General features: G+C 68.9%; 3 protein-coding genes across 4 annotated transcripts; 2 read left to right on the forward strand and 1 right to left on the reverse strand.

Annotated features, from left to right (window-relative positions):
- Nucleotides 1–709: 709 nt before the first annotated feature.
- Nucleotides 710–3,764, forward strand: RFC5 (replication factor C subunit 5). Its single transcript, XM_080559687.1, has 11 exons — nt 710–891; nt 1,024–1,088; nt 1,646–1,782; nt 1,857–1,936; nt 2,116–2,189; nt 2,288–2,447; nt 2,559–2,640; nt 2,745–2,874; nt 3,073–3,150; nt 3,230–3,284; nt 3,482–3,764. The coding sequence occupies exons 1-11, from the start codon at nt 860–862 to the stop codon at nt 3,576–3,578; spliced, it is 990 nt and encodes a 329-aa protein (XP_080415813.1). The 5' UTR covers nt 710–859; the 3' UTR covers nt 3,579–3,764.
- Nucleotides 3,765–4,675: 911 nt separating this feature from the next.
- Nucleotides 4,676–8,426, reverse strand: WSB2 (WD repeat and SOCS box containing 2). The gene is made up of 9 exons (XM_080559686.1): nt 8,260–8,426; nt 7,964–8,135; nt 7,658–7,878; nt 7,338–7,469; nt 6,884–6,984; nt 6,329–6,501; nt 6,101–6,214; nt 5,581–5,688; nt 4,676–5,395 (listed from the first exon to the last, which is right to left on the reverse strand). Exons 1-9 carry the CDS (start codon nt 8,273–8,275, stop codon nt 5,233–5,235), a joined length of 1,200 nt encoding a protein of 399 aa, XP_080415812.1. The 5' UTR covers nt 8,276–8,426; the 3' UTR covers nt 4,676–5,232.
- Nucleotides 8,427–9,945: 1,519 nt separating this feature from the next.
- Nucleotides 9,946–18,224, forward strand: RASAL1 (RAS protein activator like 1). 2 transcript variants are annotated; one of them, XM_080559689.1, is made up of 21 exons: nt 9,946–10,102; nt 10,986–11,042; nt 11,139–11,252; nt 11,356–11,417; nt 11,511–11,640; nt 12,501–12,582; nt 12,701–12,838; nt 12,925–13,007; nt 13,097–13,214; nt 13,292–13,445; nt 13,538–13,602; nt 13,734–13,846; nt 13,944–14,136; nt 14,222–14,359; nt 15,108–15,246; nt 15,441–15,616; nt 15,698–15,844; nt 16,988–17,123; nt 17,208–17,328; nt 17,420–17,484; nt 17,944–18,224. In XM_080559689.1, the coding sequence occupies exons 1-21, from the start codon at nt 10,038–10,040 to the stop codon at nt 18,078–18,080; spliced, it is 2,433 nt and encodes an 810-aa protein (XP_080415815.1). In that variant the 5' UTR covers nt 9,946–10,037; the 3' UTR covers nt 18,081–18,224. The 2 variants fall into 2 exon arrangements, with proteins under 2 accessions (XP_080415815.1, XP_080415814.1); XM_080559688.1 differs by lacking the exon at nt 9,946–10,102 and adding an exon at nt 10,109–10,889.
- The last annotated feature ends 402 nt before the right edge of the window (nt 18,225–18,626 follow it).

The raw sequence follows: 18,626 nt of genomic DNA on the forward strand, positions 1-18,626 counted from the left end.
CTCACGAGAAATACGGTGGGGAAATACCACGGGGGGCTGCAAACTTTGCCCCCAGCAGCAGAGTGCGCCTGCCCCCTCCAAGGCTCAGCCTGGGCTGCAGATGTAGTGTTGGCATGGGGGGGGGGGGGGGGGGAAATGCCTGGAAAATTGGGGTTTGAAGGGCCAGAAGCCTCCCAGGTGAACACCGGCTCCAGCTCCACGTCTCACACCCCGTGTCCGGCTGCCACCCCATGCGTGTTTGGGGTTTTCTATAGGGTTAGACCTGGAGCTCTTCCTTGGGGGGGATGTCCCCGGTACGTTTTTGCCCACCAATACACATCCCAGCGCTTCTGCTGGTGGATTACCTTCTTGAAACCTGGGCTCCCCAAGACAGAGCATCTCCTTTTCCTCCTCCATCCACCCCAAAGCAACACCCGAGCACCCCGCCGGCCACTTTAGGCTGTTCCCCCCCGGCCCCCCACCCCACCCCACCCCACCCCACAAACATGGGGGCCAGCAAGGAAACCCTCAGCCGGGCAGCCCCAGGAGCTGGGGGAGCCCATCCTGGCACCCCCCATGGCCGAACCAGCCGCATTTAAGGCCGCTGGACCCCAAACCCCCCCGCAGTAGCCCCCCACCCCGCACCGCCCCACAGCCGCCCCCTGGCACCCATGGCTGCCGACGGGGGGGGGGGGGGAGGAGGGGCCTTCCCCATCCCCGCTGGATGCCCACCAGCGGGGGGCAGCCCCACAGCCGCCACCCCCAGCCCCGTCCCTGCCCCCAGCCCCGTCCCCAGCCCCGTCCCCATCGCTGTTCCCGACCCCCCCGGCCCCATCCCCGGCCCCCCCCGGCCCAGCTCTCGCGAGGCCCCGCGGGGAAGATGGCGGCGCCGGGCGGGAGGAACCTGCCCTGGTGCGGGCGGGCGGCGGGGCTGGGCACGGGGTTTGGGGAGGTTTTGGGGGGGGTTTAGGGGGGCTGCGGGTGTGGGGGGGGGGGGATATGGGGGGGTCGGGGCCCCGGGTTGATCCCCGCCGTCCCCCGCAGGGTGGAGAAGTACCGGCCGCGGGAGCTCTCCGAGCTGGTGTCGCACCGGGACATCCTCAGCACCAGTGAGTAGCGGGGGGACCCCCAGCACCAGCACCCCCATCCCCAGCAGCACCCCTCTACCCGCACCCCCAGTACCCGCCCGTCCCCACCAGCACCCCCAGTACCCCCCCATCCCCACCAGCACCACCAGTACCCCCCCATCCCCACCAGCACCCCCCAATCCCCATCAGCACCCTCCCACCAGCACCCCATACCCCTCCCAGCACCCCCCATTCCCTCCAGCACCCTCCCATTTCCTCCAGCACCCCCCAATCCCCCCAGCACGCTCCCATTTCCCCCAGCACCCCCCCATTCCCCCAGCACCCCCCCATTCCCCCTACCCCCCCAGCACCCCCCCATTCCCCCTACCCCTCCCCAGCACCCGGTCATTCCCACCAGCACCCCCCCATTCCCCTCACCACCCCCTCATTCCCCCCAGCACCCCGTCATTCCCACCACCACCCCCCCCCAAACTCCACACCCCCCCCCAGTTACCCCCCCAGGGATGCTGTGGCCGCGCATCGCGCTCAGGCTTGCCCCAGAGCACCCCCCCGCCCAGCCCCCTGTGCCCCCTCCCCAGTCCAGCGGTTCATCAGCGAGGACCGGCTGCCCCACCTCCTCCTCTATGGCCCCCCCGGCACCGGCAAGACCTCCACCATCCTGGCCTGCGCGCGGCAGCTCTACCGGGAGCGGGAGTTCAGCTCCATGGTGTTGGAGGTAAGGGGGGGGGCACCCGGCTTTGGGGTGAGAGGGAGAGCCCTGCACCCCCGCTGCTGTCTCTGTCCCTCCAGCTGAACGCCTCGGACGACCGGGGAATCGACATCGTCAGAGGGCCCATCCTGAGCTTCGCCAGCACCAGGACCATCTTCAAGTAGGCTTCCCCGTGCCTTGGGGGTGGTTTTGGGGTGGGCGGTGGGGAATTGGGAGCTGGGAGCGTTCCTGGGGCCAGGGCTGAGAGGAGGCACCTCCAGCACCACTTCTCCAGCCCCAGCCTGGCAGCTCCTGAGGGGTGGGTTGGGACCAGATCCATCCCTTTCTGCCCTGTTTCAGGAAAGGCTTCAAGCTCGTCATCCTGGATGAAGCCGACGCCATGACCCAGGACGCTCAGAACGCCCTGAGGCGAGGTGAGGGGCACCCGGGGGGGGGCTCAGCGGCACCCCTCCAGCCTTCCCCGTTGCGAGAGGCCGCGGGGGCTCCATCCAGCTCCTCTCCTCCTTTGCAGTGATCGAGAAGTTCACCGAAAACACCCGCTTCTGCCTCATCTGCAACTACCTCTCCAAGATCATCCCCGCGCTGCAGTCCCGCTGCACCCGCTTCCGCTTCGGGCCCCTCACCCCGGAGCTGATGGTGCCCCGGCTGCAGCACGTCATACAGGAGGAGGGGTGAGCCGGGGGGGCTCCGCCACGACCCCCTCTCCCCCTGCCCGTCCCCAGGGGCTGGAGGCTACGGAGGCGCTGAGCCGGTCCCGCTGCAGCCCCCATCTCGCCTTCCAGGGTGGATGTGAGCGAGGACGGGATGAAGGCGCTGGTGACCCTGTCGAGCGGTGACATGCGCCGAGCCCTGAACATCCTGCAGGTACCGACCGTGGCTGCAGGCGCTGGCGCCTTGTGTAAGCTGGCACCTCGGTGGGCCCTGCGAGCAGGGAGCTCTTCGTCCCTCCTCCACCTCCTCTTCCTCAGAGCACTGCCATGGCCTTCGGGAAGGTGACGGAGGAGAACGTCTACACCTGCACGGGGCATCCCCTCAAGTCCGACATCGCCAACATCCTCGACTGGATGCTCAACCAGGACTTCTCCACCGCCTATCGCAGTATCCTTTTCCTTCTGCCTTGGGTTTAATCCCCGTCGCCATAAATCCTTCATTTTTGCCGGGGCTTCCCATCCTCCTGGTCCGGCTGGGGTAGGGCTGGCTTCACGCCGCTCGCTGGGGAGGGTCCCGCTCCCATCGGGGTTGTTGGGTCCTGCAGGGAATATGTGTAAGGATCCCCTTCACTCACTGCCATCTCAGAAATCACAGAGCTGAAGACGCTGAAGGGCTTGGCCCTGCAGGACATCCTGACCGAGATCCACCTGTTTGTGCACAGAGGTAGAGGTCTGCGGGGCCAGCTCCTGGCTCGCCGCCCCAAAAAGCCTCCCTAACTCACGCCACCTCCTTCCTCCCGCAGTCGATTTCCCACCCTCGGTCCGCATCCAGCTGCTGATCAAAATGGCAGACATCGAGTGAGTGCCCGCTCCCACCCACAGCCCGGTCGTGGGGGGCTGCCAGGCCCCTAACGCGCCGTGCCGTCTCCACGGCTGCTGGGGACACCCGCAGCCCCCGCGCCCCCATCCCTGCTCACTATCCGTGCTCTTGGCTTGCTCCATCGGGGTGCCGGTGCTGGTGCAAGCCGTTAAACTTCCCCTGCCTCCTGCTGCAGGTACCGGCTGGCTGCTGGCACGAGCGAGAAGGTTCAGCTGAGCTCCCTCGTCGCGGCTTTCCAAGTCACCAGGGACCTGATCGTGGCCGAAGCCTGAGCCCGGCGGGGTGGCTGCGAGCGTCCTGGCCTGCAGGGCATCCTGAGCAGAAACCCGAGGCGACCGCCATCAGCCCCGTGCAGCTTCGTGGTTCCTCTTTGCACGCCCTGGGCCCCCACCTGGGGCGTGCCAGAGCAGCCTGTTTTTATACGCTTCACCGGGAAATGCAAACATCTCTAATGCCAAGCAGGCTGTGTGGTTTTTTTTTCTCCCCTACAGCCATGGCTGAGGGGAGGTGGTCGAGCCTCACCCACTGCCTGCGTCCCATTGCAAAGGCCCTGGTGGCAGCTCCGGCTTCTCCGGGGCTTTGGTGCACGTAGCCCTCAGCAGCGCAGCGCTGATGCTCTTTGGCCGAGGGGAAGAGCTCAAAGCGCAACCCTGCCGACCTTGGGGAGCTCAGCAGAGCTTAACTGCGCTGCTACCGGCCCACGCAGCAGCCGTGGTACACGCACACGGGCTGCTGGCACCTGCGTGCAGCACTCCTGGGGCCCTTCATGCAGGGAAGAGCTGCCCAAACTGCTAGCGGGCTGAGAAATAGAGCCCTGGCGGTTTGTAGGTCACCTCTTTTCCTGGAAGTCTTTGGGAGATGACAGCTTTCGGGGTTTAGCTGCTCGCAAAGGAAGACATCGCAGGGAACTGCTCGGAGGAGATGTTCCCCGTCTTCTGCATCAGCTGGGGTCAGCCCAGGGCTCCTGCGCAGTCCCCCTGCACGCAGGGGGACACCAAGCACGTGCTGTCCCTCCAGCCACCAGCTCCGCTGGAGCGAGACGCGTCCAGGAGACGGCTGCGTGCACAGCAAGTCTGAACGCCGGGTGCACGCTGCTGGTGAGCTGTTTGAGCGCCAAGTCCTAGGGGCTGGCATGGGGGCGGAAAAAGCAACCGAGAAGCGAAAGCAGGGGGCTAGGCGAAGCCACATTCTGCTTTCACAGCTAACCACGAGGACTGAGCCTCCCCAGCGCCCACCACTGACCATCTGCTCCTCTCCAGAGCCGAGCGAGCAGCTCTGACTTACCCAGAGCTGCAGCAGCAGGAGGGTCTGGTCCCCGGGCCCCCGCCTGGCAGCCCCAATTCACCTCTACGAGCAACGAGGGAAGAGGTGAGGAATCGACCATCTTTTATTCTGTCATCGCTGTCCCCCAGCCCGCAGAGACCGGCTCAGGTTTGTCCAGCTCGTGCCCAGACCACGGGAACGGCAGAGCCCGCACCCCTCCGGCAGCTAAGCACGGGCTGATCCCGTCGGGGCTGGTGTGGGGGCTGGCTGTGGCCCCCGCTTCGCACCGACAAACGCTCTGCTCGGACTGCAGCTGCTAATCCTCAACCCACAACATTGCACTTGGAAGCAAAAGCACCTGACCCAAAACTTGCAGATAGCAGGGGGACAGGGGGACTCGCGTCCCCTGTGGGGTCACCAGAGCCGTCCCCCACGTTGTGCTGTGCCCCTTGCCCTCTGCATGCTTTTCTTTTGCTGGGTTCTAGTATTATTACACCAAAAAAAAAAAAATATCTCCACGTTCACAGACAGCCCCAAAACAAGGGGAGTAACAATCCTTCTGCCCCACGGCTCACAAACCAGCACGACAAACCAGCGGTGCTCTGTGAGCCAGGCCGGCCCTGCCGCGAGGCAGGGGGCTCTCGCCTGCGTGCCTCTGGTCCCTCAGAAGGTCCGGTAGGTGAGGAACTCCTTCAGCTTCCTGGGAATGGGGAGTGCAAGGACCTGGTACGTCGTCAGGAAGGTGCGCAGGGCTTTGCGGCACAAGTGCTTTAGTGACGAGAGGACTCTTGGAGCAGTCCAGAACTGGACGTGGCCATCTCTGGTCCTGCAACGAGACCCAAAGAGGCCCTGAGCGAGCATCCACCGCCCCAGCACGGCACAGAGAGATGTGAGAAAGTTACCCCAAAACATCCTGAGCGTGCAGCAACCACATTCGCTCCCCAAGCTGGGAAACCAGCCTGCACCCTCAGGCTGATTTCTCCTGGAGCTCCCCGCAGCAGACATACGCACCCTGTGGCAATGAAGCCGCCGTGGGGAAAGTACATGCAGCACAGGCCGTTGGTCATGGGGGCAAACGCCACCGGGGATCGCAGCTCCAGCGCCCAGATCCTCAGGAGCCTAAGGAGAAAGGGAGGTGACACAACGTCAGGCGGTGCCTGCAGCTAAAACGAAGCCTCTGGGGCCACCCGAAAGCACACAAGCTGGGAGCAGGGCTTTATCCCGTGGACTCAGAGCCTCCCAGAAGTGTTACAGCTGGGCAGGAGCATTGTCCCCTGCAGAGCTGAGCCAGATGTGGACAGAGCAGGTGACAGTACCAAGGAGCACGGTAAGGGGACACAGGCCCTGGTTCATTGCTCAGGGAGGTGACAGGGCCCTGACCTCGCAACTCCTCACACAATCAGGGCTCTGAATGCGTTGGTCTCTTTGCCATGCAAAGTCTGCTCCCTGCCGGGACGCCCTGAACTTCTGGTGTGTCCTCTTAGGACTCTCCTTCCCTCTAGAAAGACCCGGAGGAAGGGTATTAACTCACCTGTCATCTGCCACCGTGGCCAGGTACAGGCCCTCTGGGGAGAAGCAGACCGACCGCAGGGAGCTGGTGTGGACGTCGCTGCTGTACTCCAGCGCCGAGTGCAGGGGGACGTGGCTGCGGGGGGAGAACAAGCTCAGCCTGAGCCCCAAGCCACGCTCGGCCCCACCAATCCCCCACGACACCTCTCTACCCCATTCCTGTCGCCCCCATCGCCCCCCAGCTCCGTACCGCAGCGTCCTCAGCTGCTCCCCCGTGTAGGGGTCCCACATGATGACGCAGGTGTCGTAGGAGGCAGTGGCGAGGAGCGCCGAGTCCGGTGAGAAGTCGCAGGACACCACGCTGCTCTGGTGCCCCTCCAGCCTCCGGATGAGCGTGTAGGACCGCATGCTCCACAGCAGCGCCTGCGGGGCACGGGGGGTTGAGGCTGAGGCTCCCCGCACTGTCACACAGAGCCACGACAGCACGGAGCCACCAGGGCAGAGCCCAACAGAGGAGACGAAGCAGCAAGGGTGTCTGAAACAGCTGTGATAACAGAAAGGACCCAAGTACCTCACCAACCATCTCCCCCCGCCACATCCCAACTCCTCAGCGGTGAACAGCATTCCCGTGCCCACCCCGGATCCTCACCCAGCACGGAGGGACAGGGGGGGCATGTGGGTGCTGGCAAGTCCAGGGAACGAGGCTGGCTCTCACCTGCTCCTTCCCACATGGAGGCATCTCACATAAGGGCAACACAGGGAACGTGGCACTCAGTGGGACTGGCTGCCACGCTGAGGGACTCACCGCCTTCTCTCCGGCAGCCGAGCAGAGCATGCTGCAGTCAGGGGAGATGGAGCAGCAATAGACCCACTGCATGTGGCCCGTCAGCACCTGGACCTGCCGCCCTGGGGACAACGGACACACAAGTCATCGGAGACAGAGCTGAGTCACCAGGGACAGGCCCTGCCCCGCCTGCTGTCTCAGCCCCACTCCTAAGGAGGAAAACACATGTGGGGTGGGGGAATTTCCCTGTACCCATCCCAAGCTCTCTATCTGCGACACCTTCCTGCAGCCCCCAGGTCCCAGCTGGGAGGGGATGGCTCTGCTGTGTCCCAGGACCCCCCCCTTCTGCCTCAAACACTGTCCCCAGAGATCCCCTCCCACCATCTCCCCTTCCAAGGTACGTTTCTGCCCTCTCCTTGCCCACAGCTTCAGGAAGGGCTGACCTAGCACCGGGCACACCCCCACTCGCTCCTACCGTCTTTGCTGAGGTCCCAGACACGCAAGGTCCTGTCCCGCGACGCCGACACCAGGATGAGGCTTCCATTGGGAGCGAAGCTGAGGTCCCTGACGACGTCCTGGTGCCCCAGGAGGCTGAAGAGAAGGTGTCCTGCGGAGAGTGGCCGCGTCAGCCCCATCAGTGCCCCTTGTGCCCAGCCTGTCCTGCGCAGGAGCGGGCAGCGGCTCGCCCTTGGGAAACATTTGGGGAAGAACGGAGCCAGGACCTCCTTCCAAGGGGGAGCAAGGGCAGAGAGAGCAGCCTGAACCCACCACCCGGTGCCACAGAGAGCCGCTCACCTGTCTGCACCTCCCAGACTTTGATCTGCCCGTCGTTGAGGCCTGTGGCCAGCGCCAGGCAGGACAGCCCCGCGGCACCGTCCGGGTCCCCCGCCGCCGGCCAGGCGCTGAAGGCCAGGCCCCAGACGATCTGGCCGCACTCCAGCGTCTTCTCCTTGGCTCCCCCTCGGCTCCGCGCCTCCGCCTTGCCGCCGTGGCCCTTGCGCTCCGAGGCTTTGCAGCTGCGGGGCGAAGAAGGGAGGGCGGCGGGGCTGGCACCGCGGCGTCGCCTCGGCTGGAAGCGTCTCCCCCGTGCCCGCTACTCACAGCTCGGCCTCCTCCAGGGGCCAGGGGATCAGCTTGACCAGGCAGTGGCCCTGCGACCAGGCGAACCAGGCGCCGTCGGGGGAGAAGGCCACGCTCCAGGTCTCGCAGCTCGACTTCCAGTCGTACTGCTGCGGCCGGCCGGGCTTCAGCTCCGCCAGCAGCACGGGCTCCTCTGGGCAGCGGGGGCAGCGCCGTCACCGGCCCGGCCCCGGCTCCCGGCTCCCGGCCCCGCCGCGACCCCCCCCCCTCCGTCCCCCGGCCCCCTCCGGGAGCCCCGGGCCCGGCCCGGCCCTCACCTGCGCTCGGCTTCATGGCGGCGGCGCGGCCGGGCCCGCCCGCCCCGGGGAGGCCCCGCAGGCCCCGGCCGGGCTGGGCGCGGCCTCCCCGGCGCTCGGAGGCAGCCGGGCCGCAGGGAGCCCCCGGCCGCCCTCCGCCTCCCTCAGCCGGGCCGCTGGAGGCGGGGCGGGACCGCCCCGTGCGGGGCGGGGGCTGCGGGGCAGGGCCGGCGGCCGCGGCTGGAGGCTGGGCCCCGCGGCCTGCGCTCACCGGGCGGGGGCTGGGACGGGGACGGGGACGGGGACGGCCCTGCCTCCGCCTCCGTCCTTCCCTCCCCAGGCCGCTCCGGAACGGGTCGGACGGCAAACACGGCCCGGGGACCGCGCCAAGGGCCGGTGGCACCGTGCCTGGCCCGGAACCGGGCACCTGCGGGTAGTGGCACCCCGGGGACACAGCGCTGCATGGGGACGGGCCCTGGCGGTGGCACCCCGGGGGCACAGTGCCCACGAAGTGACACCCCCTGGCAGTGCCCCCCACCCACAGAGTGACACCCCCCGGCGGTGCCATCTCGGGGACACAGCGTCCACAAAATGACAAGGTGACGCCCCCTGGTAGTGGCACCCCAGGTATACAGCACCCAGAAAGTGACACCCTCTGTCAGTGCCACCCCGGGGACACAGCGCCCACAAAGCAACACGGTGACACCCCTTGGTAGTGGTACCTCAGGGACACAGCACCCAGAAAGTGACAAGATGACACCCCCTGGTAGCGGCACCCCAGGGGCACGGTGCCCAACCACAAAGTGACACCCCCCGGCGGTGCCATCTCAGGGACACGGTGCCCACAAAGTGACACCCTCTGGCAGTGCCACCCCGGGGACACAGCACCCATATGGCAGCTCCCTGTGGCGGTGGCACCCTGGGGACCCAGCGCCCGCGTGGTGCCACCCACCGTGCCGGTGCCTCCCGTGAGTCACTGCAGGAGACATCTTCGAGCCCCCGCGTCAGCCACCGCTCCCCCCCCCCGTTATGGCACACCAAGACAGCAGCGGGGACAGGGGACGGACCCCCCACCCCACCGCCCCCATCCTCCCCATGATCGGGGTCCCCCGGGGGTCACTGGGGGACAAAGTCCCGTGGCTATGGGACGCAGCCCCCCTCCTGTGACCCCCCCCGCGCAGCAGGGCAGGATCAGTCCCCCACATCCAGCCAGGTGGCCGAGCTGGTGGCAGAGCGAGCCTGTCCCTGGGGACACGAGGGGGGGGACACCTGCAACATACGGGGACAGACCCCCCCAAGCCTGGGGACAGCCCCTGCTGGCTCTCGGCTGTGACGGGACAGAAATTACCCCCCTTGGGGGGGCACCCGGAGGGTCCGGGGGGGCACCAGGCTCGGGCCGCGTGCCTCAGTTTCCCCGCGGCTAGCAGCGGGGGGCACGGGGCCTAGGATGGCTTTGGCCACGCGGGTAGCACGGGGGGGGTAGGGGGGGGGGGTCCCCGGTGAGCCCCCCGGGCCATGCCGCCGTGTCCGTGGGCACGGGGCCAGCCCACCCGAGCTCGCCCGCCGCCGCGTGCCCGCGCGCTCCGGCTCGCTGCCTCCCGCTCGCTCCGGCACGGAGGAAAACAAGCGAGCAGCGGCCGAGGAAGGACGCGGCGAGGAGGAGGAGGAGGAGAAGGAGGAGGAGGAGGAGGAGGAGGAGGAGGAGGAGGAGGAGGAAGCAGGGCCTCGCAGCCACCACCCCCCCCCCCCCAGCAGCCCCCCATGGACCCCTAGGTGCCGGCCCCCCCAAGTTTGCCAGCATGGCCCAGAGCACCTCGCTGCGCTGCCGGGTGCTGGAGGGGAAGGATCTGCCCGCCAAGGACGTGTGAGTGTCGCCGGGGGGGTCTCTGCCCCCCGCCCCGGGGGGACGTGGCGTCGGGTGGGCTCTGCTCTCCCCCCGGTTTTGGGGCTCCCCCCTCGCACCCCCTTGCTGCCAGGGACCTGTTTCCCCGAGGGGGGGTCTGCTGAAGGCTGGGGGTGCCCCTCAGCCCCCCACCCCACGTGCTGCCCCCCAGCAGGGTGGGCTCGGGGCGTTCCCCCAGGGCTGTGGCAGTGCCCGGGGGGCGCGCAGCCCCCCCATGTACCCGGCGGGGTGCCCCTATCCCAGGGCACGCAGCACGGGGTCCCCGCCGGGACCGTCCCATCCCGGGGGCTGGGGGCACCTCCCTTGGGGTCCGTCTCCCGGCTGAGCGTCGCCCCGGGGTGGGGGACTCAGGAGTGGGGGGCTCAGGAGTGGGGGGGGGCCCGGCATCACCCCGCGCCCCCAGCACCCAGCCGGGAGGGTGCGGGGCACCCACCAGGAAGGAAGAGGCAGGATTTGGCCCTCGTCCCCTCGTCCTGGGGCATGGGCGCAGCTTTTCCGCCCCGCTGGAAGGGGTTAAGCCCGGGAGGGCCCTGGGCCAGGTAAAAGCCGGTGTCACCGTGTCACCGTGTCACCCTGACACCGCCCCAGCCCCGAGCCCTGACACCTGGGTGCAGGTTGCTACAGAAACTCAGGGCTCGGCACCGCCGCTGGCACGGACGCCTGGGGACATGGGGACAAGTGGCTCGGGGTGGCCCCGGGGTCGCCAAGCTCAGAGAGAGCTGGGGAAAGGCGCCGTCCCCGTGCGGGTGCGGGGCAGGGTGCCAGCTGTGGGGTCTGGCTGAGGAGCCCCCCCCCCCAGCAGCACCCCGGGGTGCTCACCCCCCTGTCCCCTTCCCACCCCCAGCTCCGGCTCCAGCGATCCCTACTGCGTGGTCAAGGTGGACAACGAGGTGGTGGCCAGGTAGGGGACCGTGCCCCACTCGGAGAGGGGACACGGGGACTTTGTGGGGGTGGGCGCACCCCCATCCATGTGCCCACGGGGTTCCTGCGCCCGCAGGACGGCCACGGTGTGGAAGAGCCTGAACCCTTTTTGGGGCGAGGAGTACACCCTGCGCCTGCCCCGCGGCTTCCGCAGCCTCGCCATCTACGTGCTGGACGAGGACACCATCGGGTAGGGGGACAGCAGGGCCGGGGGGGGGCAGGGGGGGTACAGGGGGTGGCAGCGGGGCTGTGCCACCCGGGGGTGGCCGTCCCCATCGGTGTCCCCCTTGCAGGCACGACGATGTGATCGGCAAGGTCTCGCTCAGCCACCAACAGATCTCGGCTCAGCCGCGGGGTGAGCTGGGGGCTCGGGGGGCTCAGAGGGGTTCGGGGGGACCCGGGGGGGCCGTCCCCATGCCGCTGGTGCCCACCCCGTCCCTCTCGGCAGGCATCGACAGCTGGCTCAGCCTGGCGCCCGTGGACCCCGACGAGGAGGTGCAGGGCGAGATCCACCTGGAGGTGCAGGTGCCCGAGCAGGGCCACCCGCAGGTGCTGCGCTGCCACCTCATTGGGGCCAGGTAGCGGCACCCAGGGGCGCGGGGGGGCTGTGCCCACACCGGGGTCTCGTTTTCGGCGGGTGGGGTTGGCGGAGCCATGAGTGTGGGCAGAGGGCACAGGGCCACCGCAAGTGTCACTGCTGTGTCCCGCTTGGGGACATCGGTGCTTCCACGCCGTGTGTCACGATGCCGTGGGGTCTCAGCGCCGGAGCGGGCAAAGTCCCCCTGTGCCATACAATGTCCCCCTGTGCCACGCAATGTCCCCCTGTGCCACGCGACGCTCGGACACTGCCAGCCCCGCTTGGGGCCAGGGGACAAAGGACAGTGCCGTGGGACCCTGGGGACACTCCCAGGGGACAGACGAGGGGACGCGCCGCATCTCTCCCCGTTGGTCGTAAAACTGGGGGAAACTGAGGCACGCCCCGAAGGCTGTGGGTGGCGTTGGGGTGGGCTGAGACGGGGCTGCCGGTTTCGGGGCCGGCAGTCTGCGTGTGTGTGTGTGTGTGTGTGTGTGCGTGTGCACACGTGTTCGTGTGTGTGCACACGTGTGCCTGTGCGTGCCCGCGCACCCGCAGGCAGCTGGCAGAGGCAGGAGCAGCATCCCGCTGCCATGGCTACCGAAGCGGCTACCAAGGCAACGGGATGGCCGCGGGGACAGCCAGGAGGGACAGCAGCGTCCCCCGCTGTGCCACCTGCCCCCCCCTCCCCCCCCCCCCCCAGGGACCGGGTGCCAGCACCCCCCCGGTGCCATCCTGCCACCCGCCGTGCCGGCGCCTCGCTGTACCCAGGGGGACAGGGGACAGTGCCAGGGGACACCCACACACCCACACCCACACACAGCGGGGGGACGCTGCACCCCCCTGACCCCCACCCTCCCACAGGGACCTGGCCCCCCGGGACCCCTCGGGCACCTCGGACCCCTTCGCCCGGGTGTCGTGCTGCGGGCACACGCAGGAGACGGCCGTGAGTCCGGGTGGCACCGGTGGCACCGCTCCCCGCGGTGACACCGGGGGGGGGACCCCAGAGGCTGGGGGCCTCGCGGGGACCTCGTCCCCTGCCGCCACCGGCCCCGTCCCCGCAGGTGATTAAGAAAACCCGTTTCCCGCGCTGGGACGAGGTGCTGGAGTTTGAGCTGGCGGAGGGCGAGCTGGGGGACGCCGTGCTGAGCGTGGAGGTGTGGGACTGGGACATCGTGGGCAAGAACGACTTCCTGGGACGGGTGAGGGCCTCGGGGGGCGCGGGGGGCACCGGTGCCGCTGTGTGCGCCCCCCCCCCCCGGGCTCAGTTTTCCCCCCACACACCCAGGTCGAGCTCCCCCTGGGCGCCCCGGGTGCCACCAAGGGCTGGTTCCAGCTCCTGCCCTTCGCCAGCAGCGCCGAGGAGCCGGGGTGAGCGCGGGGCGAGGGTGGGAGGTGAGGGCTGGGGGTGGGGGTGTCAGGATTTGTCCCAGCCTCTCCCTTCGTGGGTGTCGTTGCAGGGGGCGGCTGGGGTCCCTGCGGCTGGCGGTGCGGCTGGTGGAGGACCGGGTGCTGCCCCCCCACTGCTACCAGCCCCTCATCCAGCTCCTCGCCGAGCCCATCCGCTGTCCGGGCCAGGTGGGTGCTGCGGGGCGGGGACACGCTCGTCCCCCGAGCCTTGTGGCGGCCCCCTGCCCACCCTGCCCTCCCCGCAGCCCCCAGCCGGCACGGCCCTGGCCGTCCTGGAGGAGGTGACCTCGGGGGAGAGCCGGCAGGACGTGGCCACCAAGCTGGTGAAGATCTTCCTGGCGCAGGGGCTGGCCGTGCCCTTCCTGGACTACCTCATCGCCCGCGAGCTGGCCAGGACCAGTAAGTGCTGGGGCTGGCTGCCCCCCCAGGCCCCCTTGGGAGGCAGAGTGGGGCCACCAAGGAGGACACGGGAATGTCCTGCTCTCTCCCAGAGGACCCCAACACCCTGTTCCGCTCCAACTCGCTGGCCTCCAAGTCCGTGGAGATGTTCATGAAGGTGAGCAAGGGAGGGGACATCGGGACGGCACCGTCCCGGTCACCCCTGCGCCCTCCCGTGACGGCATCAGGACACGGGCACGGTGCTGGGGACAGCTTGGGGACAAGGAGGGTGGCTCCCGCCCCGTGCAGGTGGTGGGGCTGCCCTACCTGCACGAGGTCCTGAAGCCCGTGGTGAACCGCATCTTCGAGGAGAAGAAGTACGTGGAGCTGGACCCCTGCAAGATGGAGCTGAGCCGCGGCAGGCGAGTGCAGGGGCACGTCCCCGTCCTGGTGCCCCCCGCGGGAGGGGTCCACCCGCTGCAGCGGCGCCCTGGTGGTGAGCCGGCGGTGTCCCCGCAGGAGGATTTCCTTCAAGGGGTCCCTGTCGGAGGCGCAGGTGCGGGAGAGCAGCCTGGGGCTGCTGCAGGGCTACCTGGGGGACGTGGTCGATGCCATCGTGGGCTCGGTGGAGAAGTGTCCCCCGCTCATGAGGGCGGCCTTCAAGCAGCTCCGCAGGCGGGTGGAGGAGCAGTTCCCCTCGGCGCAGCACGAGGTGGGGGCCACGGCGGGGCCAGGGGGGGGGCCACAAAGTGCTGGGAGGTGGCCGAGCCCTGAGCTCCGTCCCCCCGCCCCGGCAGGAGGTGCGCTACTTCTCCATCAGCGGCTTCCTCTTCCTCCGCTTCTTCGCCCCCGCCGTCCTCACCCCCAAGCTCTTCGGCCTGCGGGAGCAGCACGCCGACCCGCGCACCGGCCGCACGCTCCTGCTGCTCGCCAAGGTGCGGGGAGCCCCGGGACGGGGACCTCGGGGAGGGATGGGGACACCCAGGAGGGATGAGGACACCCAGGAGGGATGGGGACACGCAGGAGGGATGGGGTTCCCCAGTAGGGACGGGGACACGCAGGAGGGATGGGGACACGCAGGAGGGATGGGGACACCTACGTGGGATGGGGACACCAGGAGGGATGGGGACACCCAAGAGGGATGGGGACATGCAGAAGGGATGAGGACACCCAAGAGGGATGGGGACACCCAGGAGAGATGGGGACACAGAGGAAGGATGGGGACACGCAGGAGGGATGAAGACCACCAGGGAGGGATGGGGATGGCCAGGAAGGATGGGGACCACAGGGAGGGATGGGGACCCAAGAAGGGACAGGGACCGCAGAGGCGATGGGGATGCCAGGCAGGGAAGGGGGCCCCAAAGAGGCCCTGTGGAGGGAGAGGGGTCCCAGAGGGGAACAGGGACCCAAGGGAGGGACAGGGACGGCAGGGAGGGCAGAGCCATTCCTGTCCCCATGCCACATGCCATGACCCACCCTGCTTGTCACCACCCATGTCACCATCCACCGAGCACGGGGCAGCACTGCCTGCTTGGGTCCCACCACCCCGTGCCGCTCCCCTTTCCCATTTCCCTCCCCCAGTTCCCACTCCCACGGGACACGGGGGACGGGGCAGAGGGGGGGGACAAGCGCCGGGTGCCGGGGACAGGACCCGGCAGCGTGAGCCCTTCCCGCGCGGGGCAGGCACTGCAGAGCATCGGCAACCTGGGGCTGCAGCTGGGCAAGGAGCCGTGGATGGCCCCGCTGCACGCCGTGCTGCTGCCCAGCGTCACCCGCGTCAAAGCCTTCCTGGACGGCCTCGTGGAGGTGGACAGCACCCAGGGTGAGCCCCCAGGGCACGCCGGGCACCCCCTGCACGGTACCGGGGCTCAGGGTGGCATCAAACCCTGCAAAATCCCCCAGGACCCGGGGGTGCTTCCACGTTCAGGGGATGGGCTCCGATTTGGGGGCGTCCTCGGGCTGGGCGAGGCGGTGGCACCCCGAGGTGACGCTGCCACCTCCGTGCCACGGCCGCAGCGGGCGAGGAGCCGGTGCCGGCGGCACCTTTCAGTCCCTCGGCCACCATCAAGGAGGGCTACCTGCACGTGCGTGAGGCCGAGGAGCCCGCGCTGCTGCCCCGCTTCGCCTTCAAGAAGAGGTACTTCTGGCTCAGCACCGAGGCTCTGTCCTACTCCAAGTCCCCCGAGTGGCAGGTGGGTGCTGCCCGCGCCCCCCCCCCACGGCCCCGCCGGCGGGCGGCGGGGCCGTGGGCGCTGTGACACGTCCCGTTTCAGGGTCCCCGGGCGCGCTGCCGCATCCCCGTGCCGCAGATGCGGGCGGTGGAGCGCGTGGACGAGGGCACCTTCCCGCAGCCCCACGTCATGCAGGTCGTGGCGCAGGATGGCGCCGGGCAGCTCCGCACCACCTACATCCAGTGCAAGGTGGGGGCCCCCACCCCGCACCCTGGGGACCCTGGGGACACCCCGCCCCCCCTTAGCCCAGCACCCCAGGGTGCCCCTACCCAGGACACCAGCAAGCAGCCCTGTGGGAAGCGAGCAGTGCCTGGGGGTGGTGGGAAAAGTCCCAGTCCCTAATGCAGCTATACTGGTTGTACTGGGAACAGCGGGGTGCCAGCCCTGGCTGTATGGGAACACGGGGGTATCCTACCCTGGTTGTACTGGGGTCACTGGGGTGCCTGCCCGACCTGTGCTGGGATCAGTAGGGTATACAGCTATATCCGTACTGGGGTCACTGGGCTATCAGCTCCAGTCGTACTGGGGTCACTGGGCTATCAGCTCTGATAGTACTGGGGTCACTGGGGTATCCAGCTATATCCGTACTGGGGTCACTGGGCTATCAGCTCTGGTTGTACTGGGGTCACTGGGGTATCCAGCTATATCCGTACTGGGGTCACTGGGCTATCAGCTCTGGTTGTACTGGGGTCACTGGGGTATCCAGCTATATCCCTACTGGGGTCACTGGGCTATCAGCTCTGACAGCGCTGGGGTCACTGGGGTATCCAGCTATATCCCTACTGGGGTCACTGGGCTATCAGCTCTGGTTGTACTGGGGTCACTGGGGTATCCAGCTATATCCCTACTGGGATCACTCCAGTTGTACTGGGGTCATTGGGGTATCCAACTATACCTGTACTGGGGTCACTGGGCTACCACCTCTAACTGTGTTGGGGTCATGGGGATACCAGCCCTGTCTATACTGGGATCACTGGGGTACCAGCCCTGTCTGTACTGGGGTCACTGGGGAACCAGCCCTGTCTATACTGGGATCACTGGGGTACCAGCCCTGTCTATACTGGAGTCACTGGGGTACCAGCCCTGTCTATACTGGGGTCACTGGGGAACCAGCCCTGTCTATACTGGGGTCACTGGGGAACCATCCCCGCCCCCACAGTGCCACCTCCCCACCAACACCCACCCGGACCCCTCTGCCATCACACCATCACTCGGTGTCACCGCGGTGCCACCCCTTTGGGGATGCTGGGGGGGGGGGGGGGGGAACCGTGGCCGCTGGCACCACGGGGGGGGACACCCAATGGGTGCCACCCCCGCCCCGTGTCCCCGCAGGGCGCGCAGGAGCTGTGGCAGTGGCTGTGGGCGCTGCGGCAGGCCAGCAGCGCCAACCAGGCCATGCTGCCCACCTGCCACCCCGGCGCCTTCCGCGCCGCCCGCTGGTCCTGCTGCCTGCAGCCTGCCCGCGCCGGTAAGGCCGGGGACCTATGGGTGGCGGGGGGGGGGGGGGTCCCCAGCAGGACCCCCACCCACCCACCCAGACCCTCCTCAGCAGCACCCGGCTGCAGCCGGACCCACGGCGCCGTGGCCCTGGGCGAGTGGAGCGACCCCCTGGACCCCGCGGCGGCGGCGCAGAGCCTCTACGGGCACCTCCGGGCAGCGGGCGCACGGCTGCGGTGAGGCGGGGAGGGGGGGGGGGGGGGGGCTGCGGGGTGCCCCGCACCCATGGGTGCCCCCCCAGCAGGGCTCAGGGTCCTTCTCCTGCAGGGAGGCGGCAGACGGGGGGCCCGAGGGCGGCGCGGCGACGGAGCCCCCGCAGGCGGGGCAGGGAGGTAGGGGCGCGGGGGGGGGGTGCGGGGACCCCCACCCCAGCAGGATGCGTGCACAAATGCACACACGCACGGGTGCACGCGTGCGCACGCCCACGCGTGTGCACGCCCACGGGTGCTCCTCCACGGCGTGCCTCCTCCGCCAGGGGACAGCAAACACCCGCGGGCACGCGCACGCGGGGCCGCGCCCGGCTGGGTGCGCGCACACGCTCGCAGCCCGCGGACGCGCGCACGGGTGGGCGCGTGGGGCAGACACGCGCGCCCACGCGCGGCCCTGAGCGCATCCCCACGCACACGGGACCCCACGCGGCGCTTTTGGCCATGCTGGGGGGGGGGGGGGGGGAGGGCGGGAGGGGGTGCGTGGGGCGCAGCGGGACGGGACGTGGCGGCCCGTGGGGGTCGCGTGGGTCGCGAGTGGGGGCCGGGGGTCGCGGGTGGGCGCTGACGCTGCCGGTGCCGCAGGTGGAGCCGTCTGGGGGCGGCTGCAGGAGGTGCTGCGGGACCTGGACACCGCCCACGAAGACTTCGCCCGCCGCCACGGCGTCCCGAGGCCGCCCACGGACACGGACACGGACACGGCCCCGCCGCCCGCCACTTGAAGGGTGGCGGCACCGCGGCGCCGGCTGGGACTACAGCCCCCAGCATGCCCTGCGCCGCCGGGGCCCGGCCGGCCCTGCCCGCGCCGCAAGGCATACTGGGAGCTGTAGTCCTCGCCGCCTTCCTCCGTTCCGCTGCCCCCGTGGACGCGGGGACAGCGCAGCGGGGGCGTCCCACGGACACGCAGGAGGAGCCCGTGGGGTGCACGCACCCGTGCACGCGTGTGCACGGCTGGGTGTGCAAGGGCTGCAGGGGCCGCGCGTGGGCTGTGGTGCATGGAACACGAGGGGGCGTGAGTGGCAGTGCTGCTGTGATCTCGGGGGACGGGGGGCGAGATCTCCACGGGGGGTGTGGGCACGCGTGGAAGAGCGTGTGTGCAAGTGTTTGTGTGGCTGTGAGCGCACGAGTGTGCACACACACAGCATGCACGAACACGAGTGTGCACACAGATGCACCATGCATGCACACGAGTGTGCACACACGCACAGAGCCACCCCCGAAGGCCCACCACAGCGCAGCGTCCCCTGGCACATCACCGAGCCTCACCC

Source organism: Anser brachyrhynchus, assembly GCF_964034855.1.
Source record: "Anser brachyrhynchus genome assembly, chromosome: 17".
NCBI classification, from domain to species: Eukaryota; Metazoa; Chordata; class Aves; order Anseriformes; family Anatidae; genus Anser; species Anser brachyrhynchus.